Source organism: Ananas comosus, linkage group 7 (assembly GCF_001540865.1).
Source record: "Ananas comosus cultivar F153 linkage group 7, ASM154086v1, whole genome shotgun sequence".
Classification (NCBI taxonomy): Eukaryota; Viridiplantae; Streptophyta; class Magnoliopsida; order Poales; family Bromeliaceae; genus Ananas; species Ananas comosus.
In genome coordinates, this window is record NC_033627.1 from 7,316,648 (window position 1) to 7,335,327 (window position 18,680).

At 36.1% G+C, this 18,680-nt stretch overlaps 1 protein-coding gene and 1 long non-coding RNA gene across 6 annotated transcripts in view; one reads left to right on the plus strand and one right to left on the minus strand.

Annotated features, from left to right (window-relative positions):
* Window positions 1-18,680, plus strand: part of LOC109712614 (GTP-binding protein TypA/BipA homolog) — a 60,839-nt gene that overhangs the window by 30,425 nt on the left and 11,734 nt on the right. Inside the window, exon 14 of one of the 4 annotated variants that reach the window (XM_020236270.1) lies at window positions 4,276-4,370. The exons of 2 other annotated variants lie outside the window; for them this stretch is intronic. In XM_020236270.1, coding sequence (XP_020091859.1) covers window positions 4,276-4,370 — 95 coding nt within the window. Of the gene's footprint in view, window positions 1-693; window positions 707-4,275; window positions 4,371-18,680 lie in introns of those variants that run through there. One more of the 4 variants, XM_020236272.1, reaches the window with a different exon arrangement.
* Window positions 3,144-4,820, minus strand: LOC109712615. 2 transcript variants are annotated; one of them, XR_002216921.1, is made up of 3 exons: window positions 4,528-4,820; window positions 4,254-4,409; window positions 3,144-3,350 (listed from the first exon to the last, which is right to left on the minus strand). It is a non-coding gene; the product is annotated as an uncharacterized LOC109712615 (long non-coding RNA). The 2 variants fall into 2 exon arrangements; XR_002216920.1 differs by having other exon boundaries at window positions 4,254-4,386; window positions 4,528-4,810.

Here is an 18,680-nt window from a genome sequence, read left to right on the forward strand (position 1 = left end):
GAAGTTCCCAGTAGGTTCGGCCTCCGACCTCGCCGACTTTTCCACTAGGTTTAAATCAGGCATAAGTAGAAGAATAAAGCAGATAGATAGGTAATCATGCTATACAAATGCAACTAATATGTCTGAACAAATACAATCAATGTAAGGATGCTCATGATGCATGCAAGGTCCATATCCAATACCCAATCCTCTTGGCTAACCCGTAGGTTTCGCCCACGACTCAACAACTCAAATCCCTACTATCGGGGAGATACTCACTACAACCCGACGGGACCGTCCTCTTGCGAGATACTCGCTACGATCCAGTGATGACTACTTCGGAGCTCATCGCTTGATGGGGTGCGACCGCCCTCAAGCCAAGACTTATAGGTGAGTATGATCCAATCCTTAGCTATAAGGATGTCAAGTTCAATCCGATCCTTAACTATAAGGATATTATGCTCACTCAAATCTTTAACTATAAGGATGCCACAACTATGAGGTTGTCATGTTCACACATGCCACAATGCCAAATATCTCATTCTTTATACTCATTAATGCCACACACACTAAGTGTTTCATGCTCTAGCATTTACTATACTCATTAATGCCACACACTAAGTGTTCCACTCTCTAGCATTTATTATGCTCTTTAATGCCCCAAGGTGCTACTCTACTCATGTCATAATGTCACTATGTTCTTTACCTCACTAGGTTCTTGTCACAATTCACACATTCATAGGGTTTACAACTTGTTCATTAGCTCACTAACATCTCATATGCATCTTGTACTCAAAGCATGCAAGCAATATATTCTCAATTCAACCCTGTAATGCATGAAATTCATATACACATATATGCTCAAGAAGTGACATTTAGACATACACGGAAATTCAATGATTTCGGATAGCACCACCCACCTCGTAGGGTTGCTAGGGTGCTAGGATTCAAGTCTCGGAATTTTTAGCCGCCAATTTTCCTTGACTGCGGCAAAACAAAGGCAAAATAGGCTTTTTCCTTGATTTCTTCGCGTAGACTCGTCGGATCTTCAAACCGAGTCCACCAACGCGTCGGTTTACACGTCAATTAGGGCTATAAGAGATCAAACCCTAGTTAGATCTCATATTTACCAAAACCCCATTTGTCACGCCTCGAGCTCCGCCAATTTGGTCAGATTCGGGCACGCCGACAGACCGCCGAACGGACAGAGCTTTCCCTGTACGTCCTAGGCGTCACAATCCATTTGATGCAACAGAAGAGGTCCCAACCAGGAACAACATTCAAACATAGATTGTATAAGTATCAAAAACATAAAAGGCTAACTATGCTATTACAAGCATAGTCTCAAGATTTTACATTTAGAAAATTACATAAGCCTTTATACAATTTACAACTTATACAATTTACTACAAATTTGTTTCTTTCAATTTACACTCTAAACTCTGATGCTAGACCACTTCAAGGTACTGCTATCTCTGGTCTCAGTGGTAGGGCGCTCTGTCTACGGAGCTACGCCCTGTCCTCGCGCCGCCGTGCCGCTCACGTGCTAACCTGTACCCCCAAAACAACACGGGAGTGAGAACTATAAATATAGTTTCCAGTGGGTACGGCCACCCAAGGGAAGAGCTCGACCCACCAGGTCCAAAGGAGGCATTGTAACATGTTAGTCCAATAGATAATAATCACAGATAATTTATGCAAATATTAAAACATGTATGCCTCGCGATATGCAATATGTAAATCATGCAAGAATGTACTATCATAATTGTATCTCTTGATTCTACTTTATTTCATTAACCACTCTTTACTTGTAGCCGTTCTTTTCTTTATTAGCTATTCACGTTCATTAGCTATTTTCTTTATTCTTTACTCTTTGTCATATTGTGCTCATTGGCGATTCTTTCATAAGGTTATTTTACCTTAGCCATCTATGCCACTCGACTCGGTCTTGAGTCAATCATCCGCGGAGTACCGCGTCAAGTCAGGCTCGAGGTGGAGGACGTCTCACAAGCACCTCAGCCTTAAGTCCATGCGACACTAGGTCAATCACAGGGAGAGGAGAACCGTCGATCCCCGTGACCCTAAGTCGCTCAAGCTTAACGGGCGAGGAGAACCGTCAAACCCGTTGAGCTCACACCGGGAGAGGAGAACCGTCGATCCCGTTGAATCACTACAGGGAGAGGAGAACCGTCGATCCCGTAGTTCTGATTCACTTGTTTCCTGGCATACCGGGAGAGGAGAACTGTCGATCCCGTTGAATCACTACCGGGAGAGGAGAACCGTCGATCCCGTAGTTCTGATTCTATTTTGCCAACAGCACCACTTCTATGGATTTCGGAACCCACTTTCACAACTTAAGGGTTTACTCTTTTACCCTATGTCGACGACCTTTCTAGGTCTATACCATTCACTTTCTAGTGGTCCTATTACCACTATAATTCATAACTTAGTTTAATTTTACTAAGTGTCTCTATACATCATAACCTAGGTTCATTTACGCTAGGTTTCATGTTCTTTCACCTAGATCTCGATTCTAGGTTTACTAATTCAACCTATGTTCAATGACACTAGGTTCATTTCATGTCCAACCTATGTTCAATAACACTAGGTTTATTTCATGTCCAATCTATGTTCAATAACACTAGGTTCATGCCACTCGATCTATTCATTATCCTAGTTATCCACGCGTAGAATTATAATTTGTACATTTTCATTTATTTTGTTACCGTCAAGATTTCTAATCAACTAGAATTATCGACATTCATATAGCTTGAACTATAGTACATTCACTTTCATATATGTTTAGACATAGGCATCAAACTTTCACTTTTATGTGGCAACAATTATGTATGCTTTAGTATTTATGTTCACATTTCATATTCAACTTACATGCCCTTGGCATTTATAGGTTCAACATTCATATACCATATGTTTGCTCATATGAATTTAGCATAACTATGCATTTAGCTTTCACGTTCATATATCGACAATTATATGTATCTAGCACAATCTACAATATATTCTTATGCCTCTAGCATGTTCATTATCTGTTTACCATTATACATCATCTAGCATTAACCATAATGCATTCATATATGCATCAAATGAAACCACGATTTACTTTGGCATGGAAGTGACCTAATCACTTCGGTAAAGCACAACCCACCTTTATTTGATACCTGAACGCGAGAAATCCACTTCCCGCACTTCCCGAGAACCGCGACCCGCGCTCGCGACAATTGATGCCGAAAACGTCCTTTTGGTGATATTTTTGCGTAGGCTCGATGGATTGCCGAGCCGACTTCGCCAACGCGTTTGTTTTACCTTCAATTAGGTTTACACGCGACCAATTTCACGTTAGGGTCTCAATCCTACAAAAGTGCATTATTGAGTTTAGAGCTCTACATAAACTGCCATTACATAACTTAATACAAGAACATAAGCAATTTAAGCCTCAACCAATTAAAAGCCTTGAACTAAGTAATTTATGAATACAGGAGATCCATTCATGCTATAACCATAAATTTACAACCCTCAGATTCGACCCAAGAGCTTACATATGCTATTTAATATAGTTTCTCTATAAGTTTACATGTAACCAGAAGTAAGCTCTAGTATCGACGAACATTAGAATCCAAGAATTCTACTACCCAAAACCAATTCCTTTAAGGTACATACATCTACTCTTAATCAGGAATTATAATTTACTCATAGTTTTTCTCACTGTCATATTCTTCTATGTATACATGTAGGCCTATTCTAGGCTTTTCTTAGATTTCCCATGGCAAGAGCAGGTTCTAGAATCCAAGAACCCCAACGTTCAACCTCTTCGTAGGGTAAATATTTCAACTTTAATGAGGTAATAACTATATCTCAGATTTGGAAGCTTCAACAATTTGCTTCCCAGTGCCAAGAACCACACATAACCCAAGAACCTCAATCAATTAATCTAAAGTATTACAAGAGATTAACTTTTATTATATACATATTTCTACAGGTTTCATATAAGCCTTTGCTTGGTTTACTAGGATAAAACCTTTACTAATAACCAAGGATCTACTACTCGAGCCCACATCCATTAACTTAGAGATTTATATCGATCTCTAAACCAAATTTGTAAAATAGCTCTCTTTAATTTCCAACTGCCAAAGCTCATGCATGATAGTAACCTGTACAGCTTGCTCCCAATTCTATAGTAATATGGTTCTTAGTAATCTAATAACCCAAGCTAAATCCTATTTACAACTTTATCAAATAGAGAGCAATTAACTCACCTCAGGTTGATATATCTTGCAGATTACCACTACTCGGAAGCCACCTCACAGCCCAAATCCAATCCGCATGGCAGCCACAACAACCTGAAAGTCACGAAAAAATCGGTCGACGAAACGGTCTCAAAATCGGCTCCTAAATCACATTAAAATCGATTTCTAAACTTCAATTTTTGCATAGATTCAACATAGATCCATCAAAACGACCTCTCCTAACATCCACCATCAAAAATCCATCAAAAAATCAGATTTGAAATTATAACAATAAAATACTAACTTCGCAGTCGAAGCGCCGGAAAAATCCAACACGCGCGGGGGATCAATCGGCTCGTCAAACGACACCAATTTCATTACTTCTTCTTCTTCTCTTTTTCCCTTTTCTCCCTTTCCCTCTCTCTCTCATGCGTACAGGGAGAGGATAAGAATGGAGGTTCCCCCTGGCAGCTTAGTGGAAATCCACTAAGCAATGTAACAATTGCCTTTAGGTCCATAGGTCATTAATATTATCACTTCAGTCCAGTTCTAGTCTGATACATTTAATTGGAGCCCTTCTGAATGTCCGTTTTCGCTCAAATTTGACAGGCATGTTCGGTATTACATAACAAGTCCAAAGAAATTTTAACATTTCAGTTTCGACCCCATTTGGTCACCGCAAACTGTACCGAACTGTAATCTTTATCAGATAGCTTTCGGATTCTATTTCTCTCTCTACGGGTGTCAGAATAATATGAAACTTTAAATCTAGCCTCATAAAAATATTTCTGACATCTCCTCCAGTTTTCATAATTTTCTGACACTGCATTTTCTGCTAATTTATCAGTCCCGTTCTTTACAGAAAATTCTAAATCTTCTATTTTCGCTCCGATTCCAACACGAGTAATTCCAGACTTATATTTTACACCCTTAAGTCCAATAAAATATTATCTCACACCATTTTTATATTATTTTGCTCACTTTAATTCTTTTAATCAAAGTTAGCATCGGAAATCCGAAAATTCTTTTTACATTTCGTTTCGCGCCCAATTTGCGCCGAAACACTTATTTATCTCCAGAATTCATTCACACGCATCACAAATCACTCGGGGATGATGTCCAACTAGCTCAATTCTCACTTTGATCCCCCAGATCAAAGTTGACATCGCAACTCAAGATTTCCATATATTACACCATTTCAACCCTAGGGTTTCCACTTTTGCCAAATACTCACATAACACATGTAGATTCACACATAAATCTGCCATATATGCTTCTAGATACAACTACTAGAAGTAATTAACTCAAAACCCTAGCTTAGAGTCATGTAAACCCACCTTTGGTTCCAAGCTTTCCTCTAAGCCCTTGTACAATAGCAATCTCCACCCTCAACTTGGTCTTCTTCTCCACCAAGACCGCTCCAAACCTCTCTTGGACAAACCCTAGTGAGAGAGAGAGAAGGAGAGAGTTTTAGAGAGAGAGAGGGAATCCTCTTGGGTTGCAAGTGTGAGGGGATGAGAGGAAATGAGCCAAAACCCACTTATATACACTCCACTCTAACACAATTGCATAAAACCCCTCCAACAAGTCCCTTTTCATACTGCCCCGAACTGGGCAGTTTCGGCTACGGGGTTCGGACCTTGCACAGAGGGTCCGGACCCCGAGAGCATATTTTCTGCGAAATTTGCAGAATTCACTCATAATGCTCTCCAAGGTCCTCTACACCCTTAAGTGCCATTCCAACGCATATCGGACTTTCCGAAGCGCACTTTAGTCAATTTGGCTAAAGTTCGGTATAACCTACCGAAGTTTCGGTATATTACAAAGAGTATAGATCTTGTTCTAAATAATTTAAAGAATTTTCTAACCAAAATTCAATTGATTTGGATATCTTTACGCCTTTAAACGAGAAAACGTTTTATATCGACCATTAAAATTACAAATTTTGAAATCCTTTGATCATTAGGCCAATGATGTCGAAAATATTTAAAATTTAGTTTCTAGATACTTCAAGTGGTATAGATCATATTCAACGGTGCCGATCGTCGATTTGGAGATTCTATCATTGAAAATAAATGGGTGGCAGTGGAGCTAATAGTATTTGGACTCTTTTACTATCGAGTTTTAAACCCTTGGATGAAAACTTATAGGATTAGGACGGTAGTGGTCCCCCAGGGTTTAGTTTTGGTCTTCTTAGGGTTGAGTGGGTAGTTGGGTGAATTGTATGATCTAAAAGGTGGCATTGATTAAAGTGTAGATCTAACGGCTAAATAATCGATAGCAACATGGCCCAAATACTATTAATAGTATTCCGGCTCAACTTTATATATATATATATATATATATATATATATATATATAGTTGAGTTGGAATACTATTAGTAGCAAACGGGCTCAATTGCGACCCATTTGTTTTCGATGATGGAGCCTCCAAATCGACGATTGGCACCGTTGAACATAATCTATACCACTTGAAATATCTAGAACCAAATTTTAAATCTTTTCGACATCATTGACCTAATGATCAAAGAGTTCCAAAATTTGTAATGTTAATGGTCGATATGAGGCGTTTTCTCGTTTAACAGTGTAACGATATCCAAATCGATTGAATTTTGTTAGAAAATTCTTTAAACTATTTAGAACAAGATTTATACTCTCGATCTTGATTACAAGATTTCTATCATCACTTTTTAAAGAATAATCATTTTTAGCCGTTCATTTTGTGTCCACTTGATGGACAAGAAAACAATATCGAAAAAGCATAAAATTTGGTTTCTAGATGCTTCAAGTGGTATAGATCATGTTCAACAGCGCCGATCGTCGATTTGGAGGCTCCATCATCGAAAACAAATGGGTGACAACGGAGCCTGTTTGCACCAGGATAGAGATTCCGCTCAACTCTCCATCTCTTCGTCTCTCTCTCTTTCTCATAATATATAATATATATATTATATATATATATATATATATTATAATATAGAGTAGGGCTACTATACTCTTATGAGTATAGAGCCCTTCATACTCATAAGTTGTTTTCGATATTGGACTTTTCAAATCGACGATCCACACCGTTAAACATGATCTAGAGTATTTGAAACTTCTAGAAAATAAATTTCATAATTTTTCGAAATCATTATAAAGTCTATCAAGCGGGTATAAAATGAACGGTTAAAATCAAACGACATCCTAAAAATGGATGATCGGATCCTTCAATTTAAGATCGGAGTTATTGATCTTTATTTAGGTAGTGAATAGAATTTTCTATAAAAAATTCAAACTATTCCGATTCTTTTTCACCGTTAAACTAGCAAATATCTCATACCGGTTGTTAAAAATTGTCAATTTTGTGAACTTTTGATCGTAAGGTAAATGATATTGAAAAATTATAAAATTTGATTTCTAGAAGTTTTAAATGCTCTAGATAATGTTTAACGGTATGGATCGTCGATTCGGAAGCTCTATCATCGAAAACAACTTACGAGTACGAAGGCAATCGTACTCGTAAGAGTATAGTAGCCGGACTCTATATATATATATATATATATATATATATAACTGAGCTCCTATGCTTTTAAAAGTACCAAGTTATTAGTGCTTGTAGGTTTTCGGCCCTTGGATTAAGGAATGTGTGGTTAGGATAATAGTGGTCCCCTTGGGTTGAGTGAGTGGTTGGTTGCATAGTATAATCTAGCGGATGGAAATGATCAAATGAATAGATCTAATGGTGGAAAACTTGCAAGCACCAAGTGCTTGGTACTTTTAAAAGTACTATAGCCGGACTCTCTCTCTCTCTCTCTCTCTCTATATATATATAGAGAGAGAGAGAGAGTTGAGCTGGAATGCTATCGGTAGCAAACGGGCTCCGTTGCCACCCATTTGTTTTCGATGATGGAGCCTTCAAATCGATGATCGATACGTTGACATGATCTATACCACTTGAAGTATCTAGAAATCAAATATCAAATTTTTTCGACTTCACTGGCCTAATGATCAAAGGGTTTCAAAATTTGTTATTTTAATGGTTGATATAAGGCGTTTTTTTGTTTAACGGCATAAAGATATCTAAATCAATTGAATTTTGATTAGTAAACTATTTAGAGCAAGATCTATACTCTTGATCTTGATTACAAGACTCCTATCATCATTTTTAAAGGATATTTTCAGCCGTTCATTTTTGTGTCCACTTGATGGATAAGGGAACAATAACGAAAAAATATAAAATTTGGTTTCTAGATACTTCAAGTGGTGTAGATCATGTTCAACGGTACCGATCGGCGATTTGGAGGCTCCATCATAAAAAACAAATGGGTGGCAATGGAGCCCGTTTGCTACCGATAGCATTCGAGCTCAACTCTCTCTCTCTCTCTCTCTCTATATATATATATATATAGTAGGACTTGTATGCTATTACGAGTATGGAGGTCTTTGTACTCCGAAGTCGTTTTTGATGATTAAACTTCTGAATTGACGACCAGCTTTGTTAAACTTTATCGAACGTATCTGAAGTATCTAGAAAATAAATTTTGCGATTTTTTTAATATCATTTACTTAATTATCGAAAGAATTCAAAATCAACAAGTTTTAATGATTGATGTGTACCGTTTGCAAGTTTAATGGTGTACAAGTATTCAAATTAGATGAAATTTTGATAGAAAATTCTTTATACTATCTACAGCAAGATTAATTTCTATGATCGAAAATTTTTATGTTATATCAAAACTTTTTGTTTGACTTTATTTTCAACCGTTGATTTTGAATCCTTTCAATTACTAGGTAAATGATATTAAAGAACTATAAAATTTATTTTCTAGATACTTCAAATATGGTAGATCAAGTTTAACGGAATTGATTGTCGATTTGGAAGTTCCATTATGAAAAACGACTTAGGAGCACGAAGGCCTTCGTGCTCCTAATAGCATATAGAGTCCGGCTACTATACTGTTATGAGTACAATCGCTTTCGTACTCATAAGTCGTTTTCGACGATAGAGGTTTCGAATTGATGATTCATACAGTTAAATATTATCTAGAGCATTTAAAACTTATAAAAATCGAATTTTATAATTTTTTGACATAATTTACCTTATGATCAAAAGATCTCAAAATTGACAATTTGGTATGGGATACTTGCTAGTTTAACGGTGTAGAAGAACCGAAATCGGTTGAATTTTTGATAGAAAATTCTATTTACTCTCTAGATAAAGATCAATAACTCTGATCTTAAATTGAAGGATCCGATTAGCCATTTACTATCTAGATAAAGATCAATAACTCCGATCTTAAATTGAAGGATCCGATTATCCATTTTTAGGACGTCGTTTGATTTTGACCGTTCATTTTATGCCCGCTTGATGGACTTTATTATGATTTCGAATAGTTATGAAATTTATTGTTTAGAAGTTTCAAATACGCTAGATCATATTTAATGGAATGGATCGTCGATTCGGAAGCTCGATCAGCGAAAACAACTTATGAGTACAAGGGGTTCTATACTAATAAGAGTATAGTAGCCCTACTCTCTCTCTGTCTCTCTATATATATATATAGAGAGAGAGAGAGTATAGTAGCCCTACTATATATATATATATATATATATAGTGTCCGGCTAGGGTACTATCGATAGCACCAAGGATTTGGTGTTATCGAGTTTTCCACCGTTAAATTTAACCCTTTGATTATTTTTACTCGTTAGATTATACTATTCAACCAACCACTTACTCAACCCTACGGGGCCCACATCATCCTAACCACACATTTTTTAATCCAAGGGCTAAAAAATTAATAGCACCAATAGCTTGGTGCTATCGATAGTATTCCAGCTAGTTCTATATATATATATATATATATATATATATATAATTAACGTATAATATAATATAATGTAGTTCCGGCGAAATACTATCGATACTAGAAGTAATTTGGTGCTATCAAGTTTCTGCTGTTAGATTTATCTCTTTATATTTCATCCGTTAGATTTATACTATTACAACAACCCCACGTCAACCTAGGCGGGCAAACACATCATCCTAACCGCATATCTTTTAAATCTAAGGGGCATGAACTTAAATAGCACGCAAGCATTTGTGCCTATTAACTAGTATTCAAAGCCTAGGTTCTATATATATATACCTATAGTATATAATATATATACTGAAGAGAGAGAAGAGAGAAGAAGAGACTCCTAACTAATCTATAAGTCTTGTTTTAAGCTTTAAATGTTCAAATCAAGATCCACACCGTTAAAACTGATCTAGGGTATGTTGAAGTTTTTAGGAAGAAAATTTATATTTTTTCGGCGTACGTTTACTTTATGCATCAAACCGCAAAATGTCAAATTTCAGATGGTAACTTGACGAGGTTGAGTTTACGTGTAGAAGAATCTAAATTTATTCAAATTTTGATAAAAATACTTTAAACTTATCTAAGATCAAGGTCAACATTGTTGATCTTGAATTCAGAGTCCCTATGCCTCAAATTTTAAATATTGTTCAATTTCAACCGTATTATTTTGATATGATATTTAGTAACAGTAAACGATTCAAAAAAACTAAAATTCTATTTCTTAAGAGCTTCAATATCCTAGTTCCCTAGATCATATTTAATGGTGTGGATTATTGATTGAAACCTGAAAATCGAAAGAGATTATAAGTACTAACTCCGGTATTATATATAGTCCTCAGTTAATTAATATATACTATATATATAATATATATCTATATGTTTATATCTAAATAGCTATTACGTAATATATCTAATAATGATAAAGTTGATGGCTACTATGCTTTTGGAAGCACGAGCCTTCCCGTGTTCCAGGTTTTTTCCCATGTTGCAACTTTCGAATCGTCGATCGGCTCCTGTTAAAACTTGATCGAAGATATTTAAGTCCATAGAAAATAAATTTTATGATTTTTCGATATCATTTGCCTAGTGAACGAAGGAGCTCAAAATCAATAATTTTAATGGCCGTAGTGAGCCGTTTGCAAGTTTAACGGTGTAGAAATATCCAAATCACGTGAAATTTTGTTAGAAAATTCTTTATACTATATAAAACAAGATCGATATCTTTGATCTAAAATTTTAATATCATATTATCACGTTTTGTAAGATTTTTATTTTCAGCCGTTGATTTTGAGCTCCTTCGTTCACTAGGCAAATAATATCGAAAAATCGCATAATTTATTTTCTAGGTACTTCAAATGCTCTAGATCAAGTTTAACGGAGCCGATCGACGATTCGAAAATCGCAATATGAAAAACGACCTGAAAGCACGGAAGGCTCTGTGCTTCCAGAAGCATAGTAGCCTCACTCTATGTATATATATATATATATATATATATATATATATATATATATATATATATATATATATATATATAAATAAAAACGATCTGGAAGCACGAAAGGCTCCGTGCTTCTAGAAGCATTGTAGCCTCACTCTATGTATATATATATGTATATGTATATGTATATGTATATATATATATATACATATACATATACGTATATATATACATATACATATACGTATATGTATATGTATATATATATATACATATAAATATACGTATATGTATATGTATATATATATATATATATATATATACTGTCACGCCTTGGACTTCAGCGGAAGCTCACCAGTCACGTGCACAGACCCGCCATGTACACCACAGCCTCAAGTGTACACTAGGCGTCTACAATCAACATAGCAAAAGCATAATATCTTAATCAGGTAATCAGAGCAAAACTAACAGTTCGTAAGTTTATACCGACACAAAACCAAATTACAGCTTAAAAGTAAAGTACAAAGTACATTCTACATAGTCTCAATATACAATTCTGAACTAAACTAGAATAGCTGGTATGGTTCCATCTATTTAACATCGAGGAGGCTCGAGCTAGCCGCTGACTCCTTGCCAGGAACCCTAGCCTTTCCCGCTGTGGAAGGCTCTGCACAAAAATAACCAATAAAAGGGCGTGAGAACTATTAAACAATAGTTCCCAGTGGGTAAGCCGCCGAGAGTGGCGAAATACACCACTAGGTCAACTGAGGCATGAGTAAACTATAACCAGTAAGAAAAGTAAATGCAACAAATAGCTAAAGCGAGTTAACTATAAACATGCCTCAACAAGATAGGCTTTCTAACATGTCTTATGTACTAGCTTAACGTAGACAAGTTCTATAAGTCATGCTAGATATTAGTTTAATCATCTATATGTCATGATTCATGCAGAATATCATTATTATAGTTTAACTAGTTAATGATATCATGTAGCTATCTTCCTACACTAGCAAGAGTGTAAACGTACTGGTACTGTCACTATACTACTACTGACTAACAGGGATATCAACCTCCTAGTAATGAAAAACGTATTGGTATTGTCACTATACTACTGACTAATAGAGATGTCAACCTCCTAGTATGTTCATTACTAGGTATATTCAACTAATGACATAAAGTATTTTGCTACTATGTCCATCTAAGGTTAAAGTCATTTACATTAACCCAATTAACAGGAGACTTACATATGGTAAAGTCCCAGCCCGTGCCGTGCCTAATGGCCCAGTGGAAGTCAACACTACCCACGGCAATCCACTTCGGCGCTCAATCTCGTACATAAGCGATTTGCTGTCGCGTGGGCCAACTCCGGAGTGTCGGCTTGTGGGGCGCGACCCTCACAAGCATGTGCAAATGAGCACATTGGCAAGCAAGCGTAATCCATAGCATAGGGTTCACAAGTTCATCATGTCTCTAACATGGAATCTCAACATTGTTACAAGGTCGACAATTAACAGTAAGTCAAATTCCACTATCAACTACTTGGTAACATATTTCTACCAATAAATAGTATGTACTTAAATCATATAGATGATTCTAACGGGCTATACCCGCATACTCACATATAGTTCTCTCACTACTCCTTATACATAAGGAAAGTGGTTTACTAAGGTTATACTCAATGACTCATTCTGGTATTTATGGAACTTATGGCACATTCTATAGTTCTACATAAACCTCCAATCCTAGTTATTTAACTAGGTCATTTTAGTATAACGTTCATGTTATGTCATAATGCTCGGTTCTAGTTACTTAACTAGATCATAAATAAGAACATGAAATTCATACTAGTTCTACCATATGAAGGCGATAACCAACTTGTCAATACAAGTATGCACAAAATCATATAAGGTACTCTATATATATATGATTTCTCCACAATTCATTTTACTATATAAAGGTACATGTATGTAATTCCACTATACAAGATATGCTAAGAAGTTCTGTCGTCATGTCTACAACATGGAATTGCATGATTATCTCAAAGGTAAAACATTATAATACATCATTCACTTAGTTGTACAACTAAACTAAGTGTCATAGCTTTACAGTTGTTCACTATTGAATATCATCATACTTGTCTACACGAGTTTACCAATATCATGAATACATGCTAAACGAGCAAGTGATCTATGCATACTAAGCAAGTTCCATGACCTTTCGTCCACTACATAGAGGTTAGCTTACTTTACAAACCATGCATGTATTATGCAAACATACTATACATAATTCTTCCTCTACTATGCATGTATTATGCAAACATAAACCCCATTCTAACCATATTCAACATGACTATGTAAGAATTTTAATGTCATAATATCAAAGTAGACATAGGGGGAATTCACCCATTTCGGTAAGGTCAAACCCACCAAATCGCTGTCGACTCTCGTTGATTCCGCAAACGAAGGTAATTCGAAGCCTCCAAGCACCCTAACAATCATTCTAAAATCAGCTAGGAGCTTAACTTCAACTTTCACAAAAACCTCACATAAGCATCTAGTTTAGGCAAGAATCTTATCTAGGATTAAACCAAAGTTAAACCTCCACCTCAAATCAGGTTAGAGCACCCCGAATCTAACCTGCAAGGATCACAATTCTCAGCCCAAAGGGTTTCCAAAACCTGCTGTGAACATACACCGAAACAGCACTACTACTATTACCAATACAACTACTATAGCATCAAACTCAAGAGAGAAGTTAGCTAATCACCTTCCAAAGCTTTAACTCAGTTCCTACTGAATTAGGATTGAAGAACCACAGCCAAACACATCTTCTATAGCTGTTATAAACCTTTCCAAACCAGCTGGCAGCAAAGAGCAAAGAACTAGCTCAAATCCTCTACTATAGAACCAAACTAGAGAGAAGTTGGATTACTCACCTTACCAAGTTTCAATTCAGCTACCTGCTGCGTTAGGACTGAGAAACCTTTCCCAAAACTCCTTTTCCACTCTTCCACAGCTGCCTCAAACCCTCCAATTCAGCTAGCAACAAAAAAAGGAAAAGAAACAAGCTCAAATTCATCTTTTCCACTCCCACATGGAAAAACCTAGAGAGTGAAAGAGAGAAAGTGCTCTTACCCTGTTCTCTGAGCTCCAGCATCCCTTAAACAGCTGCAGGGGTCGAGCTGGGCTGTTAAAAGATAAGCTTAAGAGTGAAATGACCAAAACAACCTCAGCCACGCAGCTACTCTACTGGGTACCGGTACTCGGGCATAGGGGTACCGGTAGTCGGTGCAAAATTTAGCATTTCGCATTTTGCAATGGACTTTCGCTCTTTCGGCCGCTTAATTACTCCTGTAACTTGCCGAAAACCTCTCGACAACCCCTCACAAGATATAGAATAGTTCCAATTACTATTCTAACACTTGAACTTTGCAATTTGTTAAAGTTCAGTGTACTACATATACATACATATATATATATATATGTATATACATATATATATATATGTTTATACATATATATATATATATGAGCATATAGAGCTAGTCTCCTATACTATCTATAGTACTGGAGCTCCCGTACTATAGTCTCGTTTTCGATCTTAGGGTGTTCAAATCAACGATCCACACCGTTAAAACTGATCTAGGGTATTTAAAGTTTTTAGAAATAAAGTTTTATATTTTTTCGACATAGTTTACTTTATGATCAAAACATTTCAAAATTGTCAATTTTCAATGGCTACTATGGCGAGTTTGGAGTTTAATGGTGTAGAAGAATCTAAATATTTCAAATTTTGATAGAAAATGCTTTAAACTATCTAGATTAAGATTAACATTCTTGATTTTGTATTTAAGTCCTATGCTCAAATTTTAAAGATTATTCAATTTCCACCGTCCATTTTGACATAATTTATTTACTAAGTAAACGATGTCGAAAAAAAGTAAAATTTTATTCCTAAGAACTTCATATACCCTCGATCATATTTAACGGTGTGGATCGTTAATTTGAACACCCTAAGATCGAAAACAAGACTATAGTACCGGAGCTCCGGTACTATGGATAGTATAGTAGCCTAATTCTATATATATATATATACATATATATAGAGTGCGTTTGGCATGCTTATGGGGGCTCCGTGCTTCCACTTTGTTTTCGATGTTCGGACTTTCGAATCGACGATCGGCTCCGTTAGACTTGATCTAGAGTATTTGAAGTATGTAGAAAATAAATTTTGCAATTTTTCGATATCATTTGCCTAGTGATCGAAGTGGCTCAAAATCAACGCTGAAAATAAAAAACTCTCTACAAAATATGATGATACTGAATTAAATTCTAGTCAAAAAGTTATGAATCTGTTTATATGTATAAAGAATTTCTAGTCAAAATTTACGTGATTTCGGATATTTATTCAGCCGTTAAACTTGCAACCGCTCACACCACGGCCATTAAAATATTGATTTTATGAGTCCCTTCGATCACTAAGGCAAATGATATGCGCAAAAATCACAAAATTTATTTCTCATAGATATTTCAATAGCTCTAGATCAACTCTAACGGAGCCGATTGTTCGATTCGAAAACGTCTGAAACATCGAAAACAAAGTGCAAGCACGGAGGGCTGCCGTGCTTCATATAGCATACACAACCTACTCATATGAGTTGATATATATATAAATATATATATATATATGTGTGTGTGTATGTCGTGTGTATATATAATTATCGTAATAGATAGTCAAGCTCTTTTATTACATTTATTTTCATATAGGTGGCTTCCGAATCGACGATCCACACCGTAAATTATATTTAGAGCATTTTCAAAACTTCTTAAAAAAATTTTGTAATTTTTCGATAATTATAACAAAGCTCCATCCAGCGTGATAAAAGAAAGTAAAATTGGAACGGGCATATTAAAATGGATGGATCGGATCTTTTAATTTAAATTAAAGTATGGCTTATCTAATAGGAATAGAAGTTCCTATCCAAAAATTCGACCAATTAAAACTAGCAAGTATCCGTACTGACCCATAGAAAGTTATTAATTTTGGTGATCTGTGATAGTAAGGTAAATGGTGTGTGAAAAATATAAAATTTAAATTCAAAAGTTACAAATGCTTTACAGATTTTAACGTATGGATCGTTGATTTGGAAGTTCTATCATAAAAAATAACTTATAAGTACATGAAGTGATCATACTCATATTATCCGTTATATAGTATATATATATAATATAATATTATTATATATATATATATATATATATATAGTACGTCTCTTAGGCTTTCGAAAGTACGGAAGCCTCCGTTCTTGTAATTTGTTTTCGATGATAGGACAATCCAAATTTGGTGAAACTTTAATAAAAAAATTCTACTTAACATCAAGAGCAAGATCAATACTTTCGATTTGAAATTTGAGTCTTTTATCACTTTTTTGTGAGATTTTTTATTTTCAGCCATTAATTTTGAGGCTACTTGTTTACCAGGCAAACAAAGCAAAAGAATTATGAAATTTGGTTTTTAGATAGTTCAAACATTGTATTATGTTTAACGAAACTGATTGCCGAATCGGATGTCTCATTATTGAAAACAACACACAAGTACAGAGGTCTCCGTGCTTTGCAAAGCACAAGAGCCTTTTTTTCTCTCTCTCTCTCTCTTTATATATATATATATATATATATATACACACACACACTTGCGAACATACTCCCCAGACGAGATACTTAACACGTTAGTTACAGCACTACACGTGTCGACATGCACAACGCTTAGTATCCATCGTTTACAGCAAGGACTATTGGGCTATCATGCCATTGTTAAGCATGAAAAATGGTCCGAGTCTATTTCATGCCGCCTTGAAATGTCAATTAAAGGAATGTTATGGTAGAATAACCCGGTCGAAGCGTAATGATCAATTGATCATACACCTGTAATGTCACGTCCCGAGACCGCCAATTTGGTCGGTTCGGGCCCGTACACAGACGCCGAACGAACAGAATCTCCTCTGTTTGTCCAAGGCTCAACAACAATCAAACATATATAAGGAAATGCCCAGGAAAAATTCTAGTATATATGGCTTGCACGAGGGCCAGCAACACAAGCAAGTGAAAGTAAACTAACTAAACCATTCATACATTGTATCTTGATTATTTTAAATCAAATACAAAGCTTACCATTTGTTTACATATATTCTTTAATACATTATTTAACATAGATACATTGCTATCTCTCAAATGAATAATTTACATTTGCTTTCATCAACTATAAATAGATGAAATGTACAAGGTACAGCTCTACTCAATAGATGTCTGTTATTTATGGAGCGCTGTCCAAGTCACGATCCTCAACCACCCCGCACGAACTAGAACCTGCATGGTTAGTAGGGTGAGAACTACTGAAAGTTCCTAGTGGGTTCTGCTGCCGACTTCGCCGACTCACCCACTAGGTCTACTCAGGCATATGTAGGCAAGAAAAGATAACAGATAGTAACCAACTATATCATGTATCTACTACAATGCCTGTACAAAGTTGGAAAGAACAATATATAACTCATGGAGTTTATGCATGCATGCTATCATATACCAATACCCAATCAACGGGTTAACCCCATAGTTAACCACAACTCACCAATTAAATCCCTTTTTATCGGGTCCTCAGCTGCCACCCGACGGGACCGTCTACTGGGGAGACACGCTACCGCCCAGTTGATGACCACTCCGGAGCTCATCGCCTAAGGAGGAGCTACCTTACCTCGAGCATTAGACTATTGTGAGTATGATTTAATTCTCACTTAGAGAATACATTGACAATGCCACTGTCACGCCCCGGGACCCAGCGGAAGCCGGCCCGGCGCGTGCCCAGACCCGCCATATGTCTACAACATATAAGGCGTCTAAAAATAACAATAATAAAAGCAGTAATAAGAGACATCTAGGAGTATCAGAGCATAATAAATGTCTAAATGCTACAACAAGGAATAAGGATAAAACTGTAAATCCACTAAATAAGACATAAAGTAAGTACAATAGGGATCCCAAATACAAGTGCTATAAGTGGGTACACAGGTGGTCTCTATACATGGATACAAAAGCCTCACACTCTCTCAAAATGTAAAATGGAGAAGAAGCAACCACCTAGCGCAAAAGAAACTCTCCCGGGCTAGCTACGCGACACCCTTGCCG